This window comes from Haliotis rufescens, unplaced genomic scaffold, assembly GCF_023055435.1.
Source record: "Haliotis rufescens isolate VD_foot unplaced genomic scaffold, xgHalRufe1.0.p SCAF_15, whole genome shotgun sequence".
In the NCBI taxonomy this organism is placed as follows: Eukaryota; Metazoa; Mollusca; class Gastropoda; order Lepetellida; family Haliotidae; genus Haliotis; species Haliotis rufescens.
The window spans coordinates 4,673,069-4,695,148 of NW_025963835.1; the positions used below are offsets into that span (position 1 = coordinate 4,673,069).

The window sequence follows — 22,080 nt, forward strand, 5'->3', positions numbered from 1 at the left end:
ACCTGGTGGTACCATGGGTGCTTTTTGTCCATCTGACGATAGCCACATGGAATCGGAAGAGTGATTCAAGGTAAATTATCTGGACGCCCTGACTGATATTTACGAATGGTTCGCAGATAATGTGACCTTATAGGCAGGTTGGAATACTTTCCCGTGAAAAGTGATCGGTCATCGCCACGCGCAGTGTATCGAAATCCCATCTCTTGGAGAGCAATAGTTAGTGCAGTCCGGGAAACATTAATGGCATCTTTAATTCTTCCAAAAATTCTACTTCAAGTCAGGATTACCTTCTGCTCATAAAGCTTGTACACTATACGCCTAATGAAAGCAGTCTAATATCCTTTTACTTCCCAGTTTTGTTTTTGAGACCACCCCTATATCTGTTTTGTTTTCTTATCATACTTGATGGTATGAATTGAAAAACCCCATAGCTTGGGCAGTTCGGTAATTCACCCTATCTAAACTAATAAATGGTTTCCATCCATCTCTCAAAAGTGTAAAGAACTTTTATACATTTCCCAGTACAGACTCCATATCGTGTACCATGGTTATGGCTATGCAAATGTAATGAAACATGCATCATGGGAGCAATGTTAAGAAAACGCAGCGTCATTTTGTCATTTTCGAAGATGCACATCTAGAATTTTCTCAAAATGATTTTTGTGTGGATAAGATGTTTTATGGATACTACATTATTATCATTATACCTGGAGTCACGTGCGCATTTCTATAGTCCGTTTCAGACTGTCATCATTGGACTTGAATAAATGTGAACTTCCTGTTTTCGTTCGAATTTGTCTCCTGTAAACTTGTCGATGACTGAAATACTTCAAACCACAGGTAGGGCGATCGGTAGTTACTCGATATTTCAATAAGTCTGAAAAATATATCCTTTCGAACAGGCAAAAAGCAGTTTTCTAGCATTTCCGACAGTACTTCACATGTATTGGTTTGTTTCTGTGGCTACCTGACGTCACTTATTAAAGGCCACTGTTGTCCCCAATCCCCAAAGCAGTACTCTCAATACAATGCCCCTCCATGACATTTACAAAAACATTTGGTATGAGTTCCTCCAGGTTAACTATCGTGTGTTTTATGACCATATCATTACTTCATGAACTGTTCAGAATGAGCAAAGGCCCTGCATTTAAGTCAAGCATGTCTGTATAAAACAAACTCCTTTGTGCTAAATGCTCTGGATTTTCCCCCTGAAATGTCATTGTCAGCCAGAAAGCACTAAACACCATGATGTTGGAGACTACAACACAGAGCTCAGACAAGTCAGAGGCAGTCTTGACAGTCCATCCTTCTGCTTGGGAAGGGTTGAAATTTACCTTCTGTGAAATATGAAAGTTTTGAATGTTTTAACCATCCAAGTCATCATTTGCGTAAACCTAGGGGATACCTAATCCTTACAATTGATACATGTTAAATTGCAAGACATATCACAAATTTAATATTTGTGTTTGTTCATTCATGTATTTGGGTTGATGCAATGCATAAATGAAGGACATGAATTTCATATAGTTCAATGTGCAAAACAAAGTAAAGGTGTACTTATAAAAAGCTTTATTTAACAATTTTTTAAAGATAGTAACAAATATTTTTGCATCACAAAATATTTTACATTTTTTTTCTTCTTTTTTTCTAACATATACCATCACCTGACAAGGGCAAAATGGAAATGACAAAGAAAATCAACTCAAGAAATATGACAAAATGAACGCAGAAACAATTAGAATTGTGTAACTAATTCCCTTTGTATAGGAAATTAAAAGATTAGACATATATCCCATGAATTGAAGCTGTTGGATAAAATGTCATAAAAGTTTAGAGAGTCATTACTGCTGGTAAAATATTACTACATTTGTTAAAGCAATAAAAATCTTTACATTCCATTTCAGATTTCTTAAAAAGCTTGCTATTACATCTCACTTTGTTACATGCGATTTAAAAAAAGGTCTATCTCGGTCACATAAAACTGCATGAATGATTTCCTTGGAAAGATGTGCGTAAAAATTATCAGCTTGTAAAATGTTTAAGGCATGTCTCTAAAACTGTCAAAGCAAGAGAATGAAATATTTAGTTTTATCCTCAATTACATTCATGTCCCTTATTGGAAAATATCACTGAAATATTAGTTTGCAAAGGAGAGTACATTAAAATACATGAATTTGACTTGTGTTTAAACATTGGCTAGCAACCTGCAAATTGTGCTTTTGAACCAATAATTGCAAGTTATTTTTTTCTAAAAAAGTCTACTTTCAGCATTGAAACAAACAACTACGCAAATAAGAGGTTCATTTTGGCTTTTCATGAAAGAAAAAAACACCTATGCTGATGGTATTTAAAAATAGGGCATTAGTTGGAACAGGGTTACAGCTTCTTCAGCTATCCCTTTTTTAATTGAAATGGAGGGTAGGCATAACACTGACTGTAAAGGGTACACAAAGGAACAGACATGAGTATTCTGGACTCGATGTAAGGAACTTGACAAAACCAGGTTGCACAGCAGTCCCATGAATTTATCAAGTTGAAACTAGTCTCTGATGACTGCCATGTGTCATGAATTACACCTAACAGACTTGTGAAATAGTATGTTAACTGAAGGGGTACTGAGGGTTCAAACATTGAATATTGTGGACTTGTAAGGGTTAATCAGACAATTTGAGTTTTGTTTACATGCACCAAGTGCATGTAAATATGAATATTAGTTTGCATTTAACAATAGTAAATGTTTTAAATACATGTAGCTAAATCAAGTCCTGAGAATACACTAGGACAAGCATCATTTCAATACTGACAGGTCTGGCATACAAATACGACTTGAGCAACAACACTTCAGGCAGAGATTCAAATTAGCTTGAACACAAGTGTGTACTACCTAGGGAATGACTGAACGAACATGACAAAAATAGCACGTCAAAAAATAGCACGTCAAAAAATAGCACAATCAAAATAAGCAGAAATATGGCCAACTGAAAACTGAGACCATCAACTCATAGCCTGAACTATTTCAAACAAAACAAGTGCATTAATTTATAACTGTGCAAAATAAACACAAACAGGTAACTACATGTAACAATACATATATGTACACTGTTAACCCAAACTTTTGTTGATAAACTTCTTATACTAGATGAATTTCACAAAATTATGTGAAACATTTTTTTTGTGTGGGTACAATCAGTAATTCATAATCTATCTGTATCACATTTCTAACCAATCTTCCAGATAAAACTTTTTGTAACTATTGAAAAGCATTTCAATACAAAAAAAAATATGATACAAGAACTTTAGCAAATGAGTCAACTGAACATATTTAATGGGTTCAAAGTCACTTGTAAATTCACAAAAGAAACATAAAAAAGTCCCAGACGGAACAAACATTAAATAGTTTGCTATGAAATGAAAAACAAAAATAGACTGACTTGCATTTGCAATTAAAAGGAAAGGTACTTGGGATAAAGCTTAACATTGCAGGCTGATTTATTATCATGGTGACTTTGGAGACAAAAGGTCTTTGTTGGCTGAACTTCATGTTTTACACTTAGTTCTTAACTGTCTAAGATCTCAAATTTTGGTATCTTCTACTAAAGAAATGTATAATTCGCCTGATCAGACAAACAAAACTTTATAATCTTCCAAATTTCTGTATGATTAAACTTTGTGAAAATACAGATTTTACAAAATACAATTGTTACGGGGAATAGAGTATTTTCCATTCAATTCTCAATTTGTTTAGAAATAACTGATCTAACATACCAACTCAAATAACAAAAATAGGACAGATACAATTACAACCTTCAAAAATGAGCAAAAAGATAGCAACAATATATATGTTGTCAACATGCCATATTGTGCCATCCAAGTTCAAAGCAATTAAACTTAAGGATTCAGTGTTAAGACCCAACAGGACCAGAGAGTGTTGTGCAAGAAAGAAACTATGCTATCAGTCAAAACCTGAAAATGATGGATACAAAGGTCAAATGTCACAGTAAAAATAATCATGTTTCAATAAAATAACTTCATACTAAATAAACCTGAACTGATCTGAGGCTAGAAAGTACAATGGGATGATTAATGCTTATAAAAAGATGTTAACACATTGATAAAACTGCTCCTGGTGTATATTTCATTTTAATTTGGGGTGGATTTTTAGCAAAGCATTGAAAAGAACTGCTTCAGTGAGTGTTGAGCTTAATGTCTATTTAATTAGCATTTCAGCAAACTTAGGGCCTGTACACATGGGCCATCAATGCCCCATCAATGGTCCTCCAAGGAAGCACACTGGGTCATATGAATAAACCAAATACTGCTTTCAGCCCATTGTGTTTATCTGTGGCAATGTGGGTCTTGGTCTTATTTCTTAGTTGCAATAATCAACTTCATATTGCTTATATGTAGAATTCCAGAACATTACAAGCCTATTTATAAACCTGTGAATGTGTGCAGATAGGTTATTAAATGGCCTACATAGCCTCTGCCATTTCTACTGGCCACAAACCCAGCTATTCAATCAACCCCTGTTCATGTATTTGAGACAAGCATATACCATATATGGTCTGATTGGAGATTAAAAGATTAGCAATTTTCAACCATTTCCTTAATCACACTAAGGATTGCCATGTTATATTTCCTAAATTGTAACTTGACACATTCCAGGAGTTAAACACTTTCCTTTCAACTGTTATAAAACTTCTAAAAGTATGTATTTCTGGTATCAAGACTATCTGTAATGATGTTCCTAAAAGGCTAGCATAATATAAAATGTCTATGAAATGGGCGAGACTAGTGTATGGGATAAGAAAAATAAAATATTGATACATCTTGTTCATCTGAAACTATAATCAATCAGGGAAAATCATCAATGTCTCATTTATAACAAAATTCATTTGAGACACTGGTAAACAAAATCAAATGTAAACAAAGAAAACAGCACTTATGTACAAAACAAGTTATTGTTATTCAACAAACCAACAATAGAGTATAGTGGCATAGGAAAAATATCAGGTGTCCAATAGGTAAAGGTTATCACATGACCAGGGTAAAAAAATAAGCAACCTCTTCAAGTCTCACAAGCAACTGGATGTCTGGAATATATACCCTGAAACACAAAATTCAGTTGTCAGTTTCAGTGCTAAGGGGTCTTGAACATTACATATACTACTCAAAACAAGTTTAAGATCACCCACAATTGGAAGGCTGTGTGGTGCAGAACTCCCATCAGCCATGACATTAAAAAGTCATGTTTGTTAACTGCCGCACACAGCAATATTCCAGCTATATGAGGGCGGTCTCAAAATAATCAAATCTGCACTGGACGATCTAGTGATTAACATGAGTATCAATCTAGGCAATTGGGAAACGATGACATGCATCAACCAAGTCAGCGAGCCTGATCACCAGATCCTGTTAGTCTCCTTTCAACAAGCATGAGTTGCTGAAGGCCTATTCTGAGTCTGATCTTCACAGGTGAATATGAAAATTGGGTGTTCTTTAACTTCTTATGGCAAATACACTTATATATAAGTCAGTACCATTGTTCACCAGGTATATTGAGAGCTGCATGTCAAATAAAGAGTAATCTTTAATAAAGTAATAACCGTGGCTGTGAATGTTTCTTTTATGAGTCATGCTGTGCGTGCATACTACCAAATATTTGATGTGGCTCCAGTGGTAGGGTGTTCATATAGCTGCAATCAATTGATGAGTGTCACAGGCATTAAACAACAAAACAAAATGTAACAGTTACATCATAAGATAAAAAATATAGTTGGCATGGCTTGCAAAGATTTACATGGAATATACAGGAAAAACTAACCCATTGGGTTTGTTAGATCAGACCAGTCAAAAAGTATTTTTATATTGCTACTTTTCTGTCGCTCTACTTTTCACATTCAGAACAGCAGTTAGAATGTTAAGAAAAGGAGCCATTCAATGAGGGGTGATGCATTTGAACAAACTTACTGTAAACATCAACAGGAACATGATAGTAAATTTCTACTTGCAAATGAGTGAGTGAGTTGGGTTTAACGCCGCTTTTAACAGTATTCCAGTTATATCGCGGCGTTACTTGCTAATGAGGGGATATTTCACTTAGAGATGTCAGACAAACATGCCATGACATCAATTCACTGAACATATGGTTCAGATAGCCTAGTAATAGAGCACAGAAGCTCTGTAGTTCACCTTACGAAATAATATATATGACACTTCAACCTTATTTTTGTGTAAAGATTCCTGGAAAAGGAAAAATAATTTTGCAACATCCTTTATTACAATCAAGATGCTTTAAACAAACATGGATCTTACAATTCACACAACGTCTCAGTTTTTGCACTCTGTGGTTCTTAAGAGTAAGATTTGTTTGTAAAACTGATTTTATATATATTTTTAACGAACAAACTTACAAAATCCTATCGATCTGAACAAGATAAAATGTCTTCAAATAACATGAAGGAACCTGTATACAAAATTTCAAACTTATCATTCAAGCAGTATCAGAGGAGAATAAGATATTTATGAGTATTTCCAGCTGAGTTGGCAATATCTTCAAAATCTGATCTTTAACTCCATTATGATACCTGTCAAGACCTGAGAAAGAGAAAGTTGACTGCCCAATCAAAATGAAGGATGTATAGGTTCTTCAGATTATTAATAAAAAATGTCAGCTTTCTAAAACAATAATGCTTCACATCTCACTGACTTGGAAATTTTGAACTCTGGCAAAGAAAACCACAGAATACAAACATACACTCCATGGTAAACCTTTTGGGAATAGATGCCATGGCACTCACAAACAGGACTAAAAAAATTTCCACAGCAATAAAATAGACCAGCAATATCTTTTTCACTTTCAGATTTCCTTCATTATATTCCTTGAACTGAAGATTCCGGGGTAGAATAGGTCTTCAGCAACCCATACTTGCCGTTAAAGGCGATGATGCTTGTTGTAAAAGGCGACTAATGGGATCGGGTGGTCAGGCTTGCTGACTTGGTTGATACATGTCATCGATCGCAATTGTGTGAATCGATGCTCATGATGTCTATCACTGGATTGTCTGGTTCAGACTCGATTATTTTACAGACCGTCATATAGCTGAAATATATTGCCGAGTGCGGCATTAAACAACAAACATAATATTCCTTTCTGTCGTACATAAATCAGATATTGTCTGAATGCTTCTCATTTGCACCAAGATGTTCACCCGATGCGACTCCCCATGGAGGTGACCTATCTTCAAGCAGAGATGTACCATATTAGAGCAAAAGATCCAATCTAAATGAGACAGGCTGCGATGGCTACTATATTAAAATTTGGTTCCTAATTCTGTGTGCTAAGTTTTAGTGATCATTTATGCAAAGTTTTAGTTTTATAGACATTTGTGGTTTCAGAGATGACGAAAATACAAAAGTTAACAGTGGACAGACAGACAGACAGTCAATGCACAACGACTTTCAGTCAGGTGAGCTAAGAATGCAAACCATTTAGTTGCACCTTTTGGGTTCATTGAGCAGAGGAAAATTTCCAGTACCAGATGGAAAGTGTTCCCTCGCTATTGTGCTCTTCAATGAAGGTGAAACAAAAGTTTCTCATCTTGCCCACCTGTTGTACATAATGGTGCAAAGCAACTTCTAGTCCATTCAATCTTCACCTGATGAAGGGACAAGTACTACTGAAAGGTGGAATTATATTAACTTGCAGATTAATGACTTTTAATCTAAGACAATTAGCTGTCATGCACTAATAGGTGGTTATATATATACTACTCAAAAGAAGTTAAGGAACACTATTCTTACATGTGACTATCAAGTTAATCTGTCATGGCATGAGAGATTATCTGTAGCCATTTGAAAGAATCGGATGTTCCTTAACTTCTTTTGAGTAGTATATATATTAAAGGTACCATGATCATACTTTTTCAATAAATGAAGCACTATTAGGATTTTCTTTCACAAATTAAATTGATTATTAAGGGCTTATGCATGCATAAAAAATAAGATGAATTGTGAGGAAAAACTGTAAGTGTTCCTTAAAGCCCTTATTTTAAATTCAGAGGTATTTTAATACTTAATTCTGTGCAATGTAAAACGAAGCCTTAAAGTCTCTTGTTCATTTGTTCTGTTATCAGTGAAATGCAACTTGCCTCTGCAATGTAATAACCTTTGTTATTTCAATAATAACGTGATGTTGCAAATCCTTAATTCCAATTTGGGAAATTTTACCTACATTTGCTTCAGATTTGGGGCCGAGCATAGGCCCTTGAGCAGGTCTCGATAATTCTCTGTACAGCATTGGCTGGGAAACAATTTGTGATTTCTATTTTTAATTGTTTAATTATTTATCGCAGCAATAAAAAACATTTAACTGGAATTTGTTTGCAGATCAATTAACCAAGGAATATTCCAGCTACATGACGGCGGTCTGTAAATAATCGAGTCTGGACCAGACAACCCAATATCACAAGCATCGATCTTCACAATTGAGGTGTAATGGGGTTTCACATTGCATTCAAAATGATTGCACTTATTTTGTGATGTGCCTGCAAGTGCGTGTGTGCTTTAGTCTGGACTAATGCCGATTTTTTTAGAGTCAGCCCACTGGGATACAATGGCACAGTTTAACATGAATACCCCACTCAGACACGCTAGTAACTCCGAGCCGACCAGTCCTTGTTTTAACCCCTCAATACCGAGTGTCAGGTAGGGTAACATCAGGTACCACCTATTAACTTCTTTTGGTATGACGAGGCTGCAGATCGAACCCCCAACCTTCCAATCCCCGGGCGGATGCTCTACCACTAGACCACGGTAGCCGTCGCTACAAGATGCAATGACAAGTATCAACAAAGGCAACAAGCCTCACATCTAAATGCTGAAGACCAATTCTAAACCAGACACTGAAGAGGGACAACTTTATGACATGACTTAATTGTTTCAGTAAGTGGAGAACAGATGAGATCTAGGCATGCTAGAAAAGCAGAGTATTTAAAACTGCTTCTTATACAAATATGATAAACCGCTTTCACTGCTGACTGAATACGAAAGCGATGAGTTTAGGATGGAAATAGACAGGATAGGATTTGACCTGATGGACGAGGACTTGGGTTGAACAAGACTCTGAACAGTATTCCAGTTGTCATGGTGTGTCAGCATAATGTGGGAGGAAAGCCCTAACTGATGCATGTTTAAGACTTACCACTTCGGTGAAACCAACGAGCATGGATCTAGTGCTAAAAAGTCTAGAAACAATCGTGGGGAAACACGATTTGAACAGGGATTCAAACCTACAATCACAGTCTTCTGGCGTACCCAAGGGATGCAACTCGGACCCAAACCGTAAAGTATTGATGATGTAAACTTAAAATATAACATCGTTTCACTACAGACATCCAACTTCACAAATAAAAATTACCTCTTCCTTAAAATGGAATGGAATTCTTGGTGTTCCTTGTGAGAGGTTTGTGGTGTCTCATGGTGTCAAGGGCATGCTGCCAGTACCAGCATGATCGACAGAAGTACTTGAAGCACTGCATTTCTCGACAGAAGTAGGGCCCCTGTTGGATGCTACACAGCGAGCAGATGGCATCCTCCAGGTAAGGGTCTATCTGGATCTATCAAGGAAACACATAGAATGTAAGAAGATGAACATGACATGGTCAAACATGTAGTCCTCAATGCTCAAGAAAAGGTTAGTATTGGTGTATGTACAACTAGAAAAATTACAGATGAGTGCAGTTAAGTTAGAAAACATACTTATATGGTTTTAAAAGAGTAAATACGTCCTACATTTTACTTTAGGCAATATCTTTCACGTTTACAAAATTACATTGCTCTTCAAAATATACATCAGTGATTGTATTACACTGGCAAGGTAAAAATCTATGTGTATGGGAATACTTCATTTGTGAAATCCAAATGCTAGGGCAATCTTAAAGCAGCTTCTGTATTTTTTTTATGCAATTGGCAAATATTCATTGATAATGGCAAAATAGTCAAATAGGAATTTCTTCTGCAAAACAACACTACAGATTCACCTTCGGTGTTATCTACCACATGAGATACGGTTGTGGGTTTTAGCAATGAGCTGATAGATAATGTCGCTCAGAGCTGTAAATGTAGTCACATTCAAGACCGCACAGATAAATCATGGCAGAAGTTATACCCATGGTTAGAAATTGTTCATGATAAAACGTCAGGTTCCCATAAGCTTTTCAGCAAATTATGCAAATAATATCAGGACTGCTGCCAGCTGGTCGAGTGACATTCAAGTTAGTAAACAATGTTTGAGCATTATTAGCTTTATAAAGTGTTATGTATTCCTCATACTATGTCATTACTCTGGCATCACAGATTTAAGGAGTACAAACTTTTGAAGTTGAAAAATTATCTTGAGCACTCAGGTGCTCTCAAAACAGACTGACTTGAATCATCTAGAATAAGTATGAAAGGAGCAGGTAAGATAGCGGCCTGTTTGGACAACCGATTTTAAAGTAGTTTTAATGTTGTGGGAAAACTTTGCAATATTGGTTTGAAAAATTATCAAACATATTCAAATGACTGACCCCTAGCCCTTTTTCTTCTTACTCTTGCAACCTTTGGATTTCTGACATGGCCAAACAAATATGACTCAACAGGGTTAAAAAGGTAGATTGTCAGAACTTCCAATGAAAATCTGAGTATGAGCAACTTTGCACAACAAATCTAGCCTAAAGATAGGCATGATCGTGAGAACAGCAGTGTTACCTTCTTTGTAAACTTGGGTGTCTTGATCTCTATGAAAGCAGCCTGGACTGCCTTCATGTAACTCTTCTTGCTGCTGAATGTAACACGGCCTGACCCTGGACAACAATCAGCAGATAGAAGTAAACAGTAAGCATAGCAGAATCACAAGTAACATTATCTCAAAATTTTACTTATGCATTATTTTACTTGTCCAAATCAGCTGACAACGGAAATACTACTGAAAACATGTAATGATGAACTCACATAATAACCACTCTTAGTGACTACTTTTTTGTTTGTTTTGGTTGTTTTGTTGTTGTTTAAAGCCGCACTCAGCAATATTCCAGCTATATAATGGTGGTCTGTAAATAATTGAGTCTGGACCAGACAATCCAGTGATTGACATCAAACACAAATTAACGGTCACTAATACATTAAATCATGATCTGTACACACATTGTGGAAGACCTCGAAATTTGACTGACTCATAATTCCTCCTAAAGTCGACAATTAACAGAAATACATAAATAATAATGTAATTGGTATTTTAGTTCAGTTGTCAATGCACATAATCCAGTATGTTACACATATTTTAAAATATTCAGTGAATTATTCATGTTTGAAATTTGGTATTGCCAGGATATATCTATACAATCTAGTAACATTAATTGCAACATAAATCGAGTCACAAATACCGAAAATAAAATACAGTTTCTACTGTTTGAAGACGAAATTGGGATCGATGACATACATCAACAAGTCAGCGAGCCTGACCACCCGATCCCCTTAGTGGCCTTTTACGGCAAGCATGGGTTCTTCACGGGTCTGGTGACTTCTTGCCATTGGCAGTGCAGGTAAATTCCAACTTCAAGGAGTTATTGCAAATTTTCCACCACTTATCTTCTTAACATTTTTTTTTTTCATCGCCAAAGGAACGTGCTGTAGACTACCATTTTATATCTCAAATTTATAAAAAAATGATTGAATACAAATTGCAATAATCATAAACATTGCCAGAAGATGGAAATAAGATAAGTGAAACATGATCTTGCTCTGAAGTGAAAAATAACTAATTAGGCCTAAAATCAAGACACTTAAAAAACACCTATGACAAAGCACTGTTACAGAAAGTAAATAGTCAGATTGACCCTTTGAACAAAGAAGCATGAAGCATATAAAAAATCGGAAATGGATTTAAGATACTCACTGTCTCCCAATAGTTTAAGTATGAATTTCCCAGGCCAAGTTGGACGGCTGTATTCCAGATATTTTTTATATCTTCCAAATATTTTTAATTTGAAGTTTACCACCTCCATCCACAAACAAGTGCAGAATGACATTAAAAATCAAGAAGTCTTGCTGTCATATACACTCACCAATAGGATATTTGTGTTTGTCGGTGTCAATGCCAGCATAGACAACATTCCCAAACAGGTCATTCATGATACTGGCCAGTGCTTCGGCAGTGATCATGCCATGCAGGGCTCCCACAAAGATAGTCTTCTGGGCATCCAGCCTCTGGGAGGGGGACCTCACATGATTACTGTCTGCCAGCACCCAGGGAATCACTTGGACCTTAAATAACAAAGTAAGTTGGCAGGGATATTTACATAGGATACCATTGGCAGTCAAACTGGGGGAAATAGTGTAATTCTTTCCCAAATATATCCAGATATTTCTTATTGTCAGTTATTGTATTCTAATTATGCATTCAATGCAAAGTTTAAATCAGCATTAAAGCCTCTTTCAGTTATCAGCGATATACAAGTAACCTTGACCAAGCCATCACATTAACATCAATAGGCAAATCTCCCATTGAGGAAGTTGCAGAGATTTGCTGCAGGCTTGGAGATATTTGACCTGACAGATCCAGATAATCTCGTGTCCACATTAAATACTAAACATGGAAACATTTGTTTCAGCTTACTGTTCATAATTGCAACTGTTGAAATGGGCTCTAACTTTGGATTCACAGTCATTCCATAATAACTAACCAATCCTTGACAGTAAACAGTAAAATGATACGAGATGTTCTCACCTCTTTGGACCTCATTCTTCTGCTGGAGATTTTGTAATAGTAGTCACCATTGCTGAAGTCGTGTGTACAGGCAGGCAGAAGGCACTTAACAGACTTCTCATTGTCGAACAGGAGGTACACGTACCCTGGAACAAACAGGGAAATGAAACACCATCACAGACTGGCAAAACAATGAGTAAATGATGAGATATCATTGCACTTCAGTTGTGTCAAAATGTTTGGAGTCCAGTAGCCTATATCTGACTAAGCATCATAAGGAAGGTTTGTGTGACCATATGCAATATTTTTAGAAAAGCTTTTCAAGCTGAACAGTTTTACTAGACTTGAGATTCGGACATGTGTCTAAAGTCACAGACTGGCATTTCACAGTACTTCATAAGCTTTCTTTTTTTGTCAACATTTGTCTGATAATTATACACAGGCTTTGAGAAAGTGTCAAAATACAAACAGAATCAACAGAGCTGTCAGAGGCTTGCTGAAGGGCATTTATCATTTACCCTGAATTATCTGGATAACCAAAAAGTTCTAAATTCCATTATAAAAATACCCTTTGACTTCAAATAGCTGCAGAGAAACATCTTCTGTCAGTTTTACGCATTGTCATTATTTTGATGAGACATGTGTTGTCTTTAATGATAAGATAAACAAGTAAGTAAACTATGTTTATAACAAACACTTATAACGAACAGACCGATATAACAAACTTATTTTATTGTCCCGGACATTTGTTGTATATATGCTGTATATATGCTTATAATAAACTACGGTTATTACGAAATAAACTAAGTGGTCCCTTTGGGTTTGTTTATAATAACCGTAGTTTACTGTAACACAGAATTGTTATGGCCATTGTGAGACAAATCTCTACCAAAATATGTGAAGAGAAAACATTGATGGCATGTACATCATCTATAACCTATTTTGTTGATGTGGAGACTGAAATACATGATACACCTTGGCTATTGACCAAAGGACAATCATACACGAGGGTGGAACTAGGATTTGAACACACAAACAGGTTTCTGACATGTCTAAGGAATGTAACTGCACAGGAAATGGTGACACCCGAGATGCCTGGACCATCGATGCCGCCTTACATTAAAGAAACAGTTGCCTTTCAATACTAACAAAGCTGACCAATAAGCCATTCTGTCCTAAAATGTTTGGATTCAAACTGTACCAGAGCTATATATGTGGGATGAAGATAGAAGTTCACCACTTTGGAAATATTCACGTGACAAACCAAGAATAGTCAAGCTGAATCTGGAATCCGAGGCGACAGGGTGGCCTAGTAGCTAAACCATTCGCTCATCAGGCTGAAGGCCTGGGTTTGATTCCCCACATGGGTAACAGGTGTGAGGCCCATTTCTGGTGTACCCTGTCTTGATATGGCTGAAATATTGCTAAAAGTGGCATAAAACTCACTCACTGGAATCGGTCAAACTTTAAGCAGACATTACAAAGATGGGTGCTGTATAACTCGGCAACCATTTTTAAAATCGGTATAACTGTCATCTTACCGTCTTTCCCTGGCCATTCTATCTTGAGAGATCCAAACTTGTTAAAGGCTGCTTGAAGTCCAGCTTGAAGAAATCAAACTTGAAATTTGAAGTCAATGTTCTGACCCAACTTTGCCATGAATACAAATACTGTCAGGTGATAGTAAGTTCCACATGCACAAAAATATTAGGAACAGTTCCAGGTAAAAACACTGAACGGACAACAAGTTGCGATGTCGGCAAATTACAATGTTCGGTTATTTAATTTGGTCAGTACTACAGACAACTCATTGAAGGGGATAAGATGGGTACTAATGCTATATTAAAATCATAATCGACTAGGATGATTCAAGCCATTGCAACAACTCCACCTAATTGACTTGTCCTTAAGCGAGAACTAAGACCTTATTTTAATGAGGTTTTCAGAGCCTGACCACCCAATGATATTAATCTCCTCCTTATGCCAATCATCAGGTGCTGGAACTTATTCTGACAATGAATCCCAAAATGGGTTCTAATGTTCAAATCTTTGGAAATTATTACAACTTCCATTGCACTGAATGATAGCATTATTTGATAAAGATACCTTCAGTGATATCCCATGGAACACCTCCAAGAAACACTTTGGGAGAGTATGTTGGGTTCTTGTGGTTTCTTGGAGGCAATGGACCACTCCATGTGCAGCTTGCCTCACTTACAGCTGCAAACAAAATCAACAGGACACTACCAAGATCATTTCACAAGCAGCTGTTCAATCCATAAAACTGTTAAGAGACTTGCACTTTCGGAACTGATAGATAGTTCTTAAAGTCCAAGTAAGGCAATGACACTGAATATTTGGGTCACCATCTGATTTTGTTACTTTCGCTGTAATGCATGTTATCAATTAACCTTGGTGTATATAACAGCAATGCAAAAAAAGGCCACAATAATAAAGCATTTGTTTCAGGTGACCTGCTGACACTGCAAAATAGCTCAAGCTGCTTTAGTATTTCCTCATATCTGGGGTGGCTGAAAAGCTCTGAGCTAACTACGAAGGATGTATATTAAACCTTCAACAGTTTGCATGTTTTAAGCGCAATACCTTCCATGCTTACAGGCTGCACTGGAAACAAATCCATGACCAGGCATTAGATTCTGCAGGCAAAGTGACTTGGTATTCAAAGTATCAATAATTCCATGTTGCCATGATTACTTGTCTCTATTCCATTTCATACAGACGTCTTTGTTCCGACAATTGAGAAATATTCCCCAATTGAAATATAACCTTAGCAATAAACAGTGATGGTCACTGTTTCAATATGTATAGTTTTGTAAAAAAAAGTCATGTTTGTCACTGAGACTAGACCAAATATGAGAAAAAATCTTCAATAAGGTGTACACAGTTCGCCATCGCTTAAAGGTTCAAATGGGTTTTTTTAAATGTTGCTGACAAAGGACGTTATTTCAAGTCACAATGAGACCTATCTGGTCATATTTCAATTAGATATATGTTGTTGATTGATTTTAAAAGCCTACCAGCAGCATTTCTGTGTAGCCTGGCAGCCCTGTCTATGGCATATGGGTCAACATTGGTCATGTTGAGGAAGGGAGTGATGGCTTGTGAATGCCAGGCCTGGTCATGCAACAGCTGACTAGACTCCAGGGGAACCAGAGCATCTTTGGCCATCTGAACAGACTGCATGCTCTGGCACAGCTGGCTTGTCATGTCAGTTTGGGGACCACGGATATTCAACTTGCCACCAATGCTCAATGAATTCTGCAACATAAAAGTGGATGAGTGAATGGGATTTGTTAAAATGTTAAAATTATTTCAGATATAGAAATAAACCTTGAAAGTACCCTGTCTAATGTCATTCTGAACATTCTGTTGACAGTTATTTGTATGTCTTCGTATCAAAGTACCAGATTGGCAATATATTGTATCAATAGGAGTATTTTATATATAAATTGCCACAAATACGAAGGATTAAAGTCATGAAACCTGCAACTAACATTAATCCTAAAAAAGGTATCTGTGTTGGACATTAAAATGATAAAGAAAACCCATCTTCTGACAATCTGCTGGGACCATCTTACCTAAAACATATTTCATTGTTTGGCCTAAAACTTTACCCTAAAGTTTTCAGTGTAAGAGTTTGACTTACCATCATGTCAAGGAGTGCAGGGTCTGAACATTCACTACTTAGTCCACTTGTGTCCGACTCACATGGTGAAGGACTGCGATTGGCTCTGTTGCCCGACAGTAGTGTGGAATAGATGATCTTGTCCATAGGAGAGAGACTCATGTCACTCATTGGGCTTACTGGAGACATCGATCCATAATCACTACAAGAAATGAGATTAACATAAGCACACCATGACCAAGTGTGAAACCAGAATGGGTGACAGTTTAGGGGAGCTATGAATAGGTGAAGGTGAAATGGGGTTTAACGTCGCGTCCAAGATTATTGCACTTATATAGCAACGTGCATGTACGTGTGTGTGTTTGTGTGGCTGCTTGTACTAGTCCGGACTGATGCCGATTTATAGTGCTAGCTCACTGAGGTACCATGCCGCAGTTTAACATGAATACCCCACTCAGACACAGTATACTGATTCCGAGCCGACCAGTCCTTGTTTAGCCCCTTAATGCCGAGCGCCAGACAGGGTAACAACAAGTACCATCTTTTAACGTCTTTTGGTATGACGCGGCCGGGGTTCGAACCCCGGACCTTCCGCTCTACCACTAGACCGGGAGCTATGAACAATATTTAGTCGTATCACTGTCTTCATTTAACACATGTGAGCCAAAGCCAAAGTGAAGCTGAAATAGCAGTTCACCACTCTGGTGTGGGTGTGTGTGTGAGTGTGGTTTTACGCCGGTCTTAGCAATATTCCAGCAATATCACTAAGGGGGACACAAGAAATTGGCTTCACACTTTGTACCCATGTCGGGAATCGAACCCAGGTCTTCAGCGTGACGAGCGAATGCTGAAACCACTAGGCTACCCGACCGCCCCTCACCACTCTGGTAAAAACTATGAGGTCAAGTATGGTGCTTGGTTTTTCAGTCAGCTATTTTGCAATGTTCAGCAGGTTGCTCTAAACAAAGGGCTTGAAAGGTTTTAATCATGACCTAAAATAGCAGGTTTTTGTTGAAACAGCCTATTATAACTTTGAGTTGCTTATTACACATCACAATTACTAATGTTTGAGTTGCTTGCACGAATACATAGGAATCTAAAAAAACAAACATACAACTATATATATAACCAAGGTACAGACATTTCTGTCTAATTCAGACTTTCAAATTTGGATTTCGGTGAAAACCGGACGTTTTCTCAGTCCCCCAATAAATTGTCACTCCTCAAACTACAATTCTCTAAATCAGACTTTTTACACTTTGGACTAATACTATGGCCCCAACAACCACTTTACTATTGAAAAGAAGCTGTCAAAATTGCACTGGACCGGACCAGACCGAATGTTCTCTCCCTTTGAAGTAAGCTCAGTCATTGTCAGCTAATGTAAGAATGCTAATCCTGCATGTAATACTATTGATCTTAACACTGTCTGCTTAGTTAGAATTTACTCACCTGTTGATGAGAAACTCAGCTTAATTAGATTAACTCTGTCATGAGCAGGAAGTATGGCTCTAGTAAGCAGCCATATCTCGGACATATATATTGTTGCTTTTTGTTTTGTCTTCAGTCCAACGTTTTGTACTCGCCTTAACCCAGACTTTATTACCGGTCCCAAAGGAGTCCGAATTGGGCAGATTCCACTGTATGTAATTATCATATGTAACCTATCAACTGCATACACATATTTGTTTACAGATCTTTACTAACTGATCAAATGCAAGCATCACATGTACATAAACTATTGCAGTGGATAATGAACAAAATGTCCCCTGAAAGGGGTTTTAAGCAGAAGTATTTTTAAAATAGGTTATTACTAACATGAAATTACCTAACAAAATGGACTCAAGAAAGAAAAAGTACACTGACTTACCAAAGAAAACCCAATGTGAATGATAATTGGATCTATTGAGTATAGTTATGTGGAGACCTGGTACCTTGAAGCTGTACTTGCTGTCCTCTCCCCCTTGATGGCCCTGGGGTAGCGCTGTGGGGTGGAGTAGCCCATGGTGTCGGTGGGGCTGTACATGCCGTACTGCTGGAGGGAGGCAGCTGCTGCTGCATGGGATGTTGGGGAAAACAGCTGGAAGCCTGGAGGGAAGAGGACTGGTTAGATTTATTAACTACTTGTACTTTGTAGTTTCTGTCGAATTTATCAGCCCATTGAAGATAACACTTCTTACCTCTATATTTCTCATAATACAAGAAATTGAACAAATATATGGATGCAATATTTGTTGTTCCATACAATAAATATATAAAACCACAAGGCTCTACAGCTCACTTAATTAATTGCATATAACAGAGAATCAGATGTCTTAAAAGGGTAAACAAGAACATTTAAAAAACAAAAAGGTCAGCAGTTCAAACCACATCCTGTCTGTAGGTACATAAATCACACATTGATACATGGAGAACTGGCTGAAGAGAGGGTCAAAATGTGAAGCTTTGGCAAATGTTTTATATCAAGCTCAAAGATACATAAAGAAAGAGCCAAGTCCTGGGTACAAATATGGCTACTGGACATGCCAAAACTAAGATCACAATATTGTCACGAGTCTTTAAGAGACTTTCTGGGATCATATACACCAATAAAATCTACTATATAACCAAACATTTCTACAGGAGCTGTCAAAAATGCAGTACAAATAGTTAAAAGGGTATGTAAAGGTCAAAAGCCAAACTTTAAAAAAATAAACATGCCAAAAAAAGATATTCTCGTAATTGAGCATACGAAAACTTTCTGATTATCACAATTAAACTAACAATGCATGGCATACTGTTTTCTCTGCCCTTTTTTTCTTTAACTTATGATGACAAATTATCGTTTGTATCAAGTGCTGTTACCAGGATAGTCGCCATGTGGCCCACATAATGCCAATGCGACATTAACATTTAACTCACTCTCACTATTACCAGGATAGGCAGTTGTAGCCTGTGATGACTGTGGAACAGTGTTGTAGCCAACCAGGGACTGGTAGTCGGCTGAAGGGTTGGCAGCATACATTGGCATCTGTGGCATTACTTCTGGAAGAGGTAAACATGATATGTGAATGGCTAAAGGCTGTATGGTGAAAGCTCCTTATTCCTGATAATACTGTTCAAAGTTTAATCTTCTGGATTAACATATTTCCAGATCAATGAATCATGTATGTACCATGTTACTGTACTCCGGACAAAGATATTCTCCAAACGATATTTGACTAGTAGTCAGTGTTTCTGGAAAATAAAGATGGATGGACGGAAGATGAAGGTTTTACCGTCTTACTGAGTGCTGTTGCTAAAGAAACATTCTTTCTGCTTAAAGAAAAAAAACCTTCTTTGTGAAGAGAAGCCAATCATCTCCTGTACCCAAAACCCATTTCTTTGCAGGAGGTTGAGTGGATAGGTTTGGAGGATACAATATGAAGCAAAAACCTTGTACTTCCATGCACCCCAAACCCCAGAATATCAAATAGTTGGTCCCTAAAGAATATGGACATTTCTGAAACATACCTCTTGCCCGTTCCTGTGGCAGCATACTGCCTGCAAGGTTTGTCATGTTAAGGGAGTTGTCCAATAAAGCATTGATGTGTTTCAGTATCTCCATATTGTTGGCAGCTGTAGACCCACCCACAAGACCTTCACCACTATCAAAGTCCTCCACCTTGATAGCTGGAATATTGGCGTTCTGAAACAAACATTGTTTCTGACAGAATTCTTAAGATGATAATGACAAATGGTGAAATTACAGGATGATTTCAATAAAATGCATAATGAGATGCACAATAATTAAATTGTACAAAGTGAAAAATAAGTTAAAAGGATAACAAACATAAAATTATGACTAAAATAAGTACATTTTAGGGTTAGGGTTGAAATTGTTGGCTTGGTGACAGGAATGGGGTAGAGGGAGCCTTAAACAATTGGTGGTCAGAAAAGGAGGGTCCTCTATTTTTTCATGGGTATAAGGACTGAAAATGCATGACTAATTGGGTTATATTTCTAATACGCTCGATGGCGAAAATAAAGTACCTCACACCACCATGATAAATGATCATACATGTAGCTGGTATGGTTATGATTGCTGTAAAATGTCTGATTTCAACAGAATATCATACGCGGGTATGATTGCAAAAGTTTGAAGTAACAAGCAGTAGGTCCCTTATTGCTACCTATTTGTTAAAAAAACTAAGAACATACCACAAAGTGGCTGAGATAATGGCATTGCAACGTTAAATTGGTATAACTCATTGACAAACTATCACTCAAATGAACAATAACTATTGAACGTTGTGGATGTTACCTCATTAACGGATAAACTCTGATAAATACATACGCTAACATGGGTAGTCATCGTGAGTATCAGCCTTTTTGTAACTCGTATGCTCTTTGTGAAGCCTCTGCTTGTTTGTCAAGTGCCAATGATGATGTGAGGTACGAGTGTCCGCACTCTCCCTCTAACATTGATAGCACGCCAGACGACATCCAAGTTTTGACGTTTTTACCTGAGAAATAACAAATGCACGAAATCGACAGGTAATCCAATTACCACATGAACGTGCAGTGTTGACAGGAAATACAAAGGTGCAACAATAAGCCTTACGTTTGCTTTCATGAATCCAGTATCTGGTCCCTTGCCCCAAGACGCCAACCTCACGTGCTGCGGGACGATTTGCACGTGCGTTATATTTGCATAATAAGTGGGTCATTGCCTGCCCCATGCAGACACACACTGAGTTTTACCTGTGTCGGAATGAAAATATAATCACTTGTCAGTATACGATAACAAAAATTTAATCATGTGGGAAATTACACTTTGAGATTATGATGATAAACATTATTAGCACTCGTAAAATAAATGCTTTGATTCTGATCACTTACAAAGAAGTATTCGCTCGTATTTGCGGATGTTTGACAGTTTTCTCTCTCATTATTTTAAAAACTGTTCTAGTCTTGTAGCAACTTCTGCTTCCACGTGGAACATGAATGCGTTTGGGGGTTGCCAAGACATTGGCATTATTTTATGGCCCTGATTCTTTTTGCCGGCCGGCCGGTAACATAACCTTTTCTGTTTATATTACGACATTTATTCCATGGGAATTCAGAGTTCGAATTGGCCAAAATCAATTCATGCTTGCTTCAGTGTTAAGTTGATTGCGTATCATCGTACCCCGGGGGCGTTGATTGCTACTCATGATACTAGTTGGTTTGCCTGGCACAGGCTCGATTATTTACCGCCGCCGTCATAGAGTGGAATATTGCTGAATGTGGCGTTAAATCACAAACAGATTTTACTATAGGTAAAGTTTGCACCCAGTCTGAATTATGAACGTATTAAAGAAGCGTTAAAAGAAAAATAGTGTACCCGCGTACCTCCACTGTATTAACTCTTTCACCCATGGGGTTCCGCGGGAAAGAAAACCCATGTCCGTCTTGAGGTGACACGGGTGGCTAAGTCGACTCAGGCGTCGCAATTCGTTGTCCTGCTTTACTTGGGCACACCAGACACTTATGATCTGGGTTCGAATCCCGGTTCTCCCCAGTTATGTTTCTAGGTTCGTCAGCACCACAATGGTAAACGTCGGGGCTTGCATCACTTCGGGCTTTCCTCCCACATGAAGTTGACACGCCGTGAAAATGCTGGAAAACTGTTCAAAGCGACGTTACAGCCTACCTACTCACTCACTGTAGAACATTCCATTCCGGCCTT

At 37.5% G+C, this 22,080-nt stretch overlaps 1 protein-coding gene across 4 annotated transcripts; it reads right to left on the reverse strand.

Annotated features, from left to right (window-relative positions):
* Window positions 1-1,554: 1,554 nt before the first annotated feature.
* Window positions 1,555-20,859, reverse strand: LOC124134968 (cytoplasmic polyadenylation element-binding protein-like). Of its 4 annotated transcripts, none has more exons than XM_046500091.2 (13): window positions 20,707-20,859; window positions 19,884-20,058; window positions 19,305-19,415; window positions 18,326-18,494; window positions 16,413-16,593; window positions 15,784-16,024; window positions 14,852-14,965; window positions 14,287-14,349; window positions 12,767-12,891; window positions 12,105-12,303; window positions 10,750-10,844; window positions 9,419-9,617; window positions 1,555-5,107 (listed from the first exon to the last, which is right to left on the reverse strand). In XM_046500091.2, exons 1-12 carry the CDS (start codon window positions 20,722-20,724, stop codon window positions 9,426-9,428), a joined length of 1,683 nt encoding a protein of 560 aa, XP_046356047.1. In that variant the 5' UTR covers window positions 20,725-20,859; the 3' UTR covers window positions 1,555-5,107; window positions 9,419-9,425. The 4 variants fall into 4 exon arrangements, with proteins under 4 accessions (XP_046356047.1, XP_046356048.1, XP_046356045.1 ...); XM_046500092.2 differs by having other exon boundaries at window positions 18,326-18,479; window positions 19,293-19,415; XM_046500089.2 differs by having other exon boundaries at window positions 19,293-19,415.
* Window positions 20,860-22,080: the final 1,221 nt, after the last annotated feature.

Excerpts from the sequence above, each read along its gene's own strand:
- LOC124134968 (XM_046500089.2), bottom strand. Across the intron at positions 16,594-18,325 it reads ACAGCAAGTACAGCTTCAAG|TGATTATGGATCGATGTCTC; the intron begins GTACCAGGTCTC and ends CATTTCTTGTAG. Across the intron at positions 9,618-10,749 it reads CACCCAAGTTTACAAAGAAG|ATCCAGATAGACCCTTACCT; the intron begins GTAACACTGCTG and ends TTTCCTTGATAG.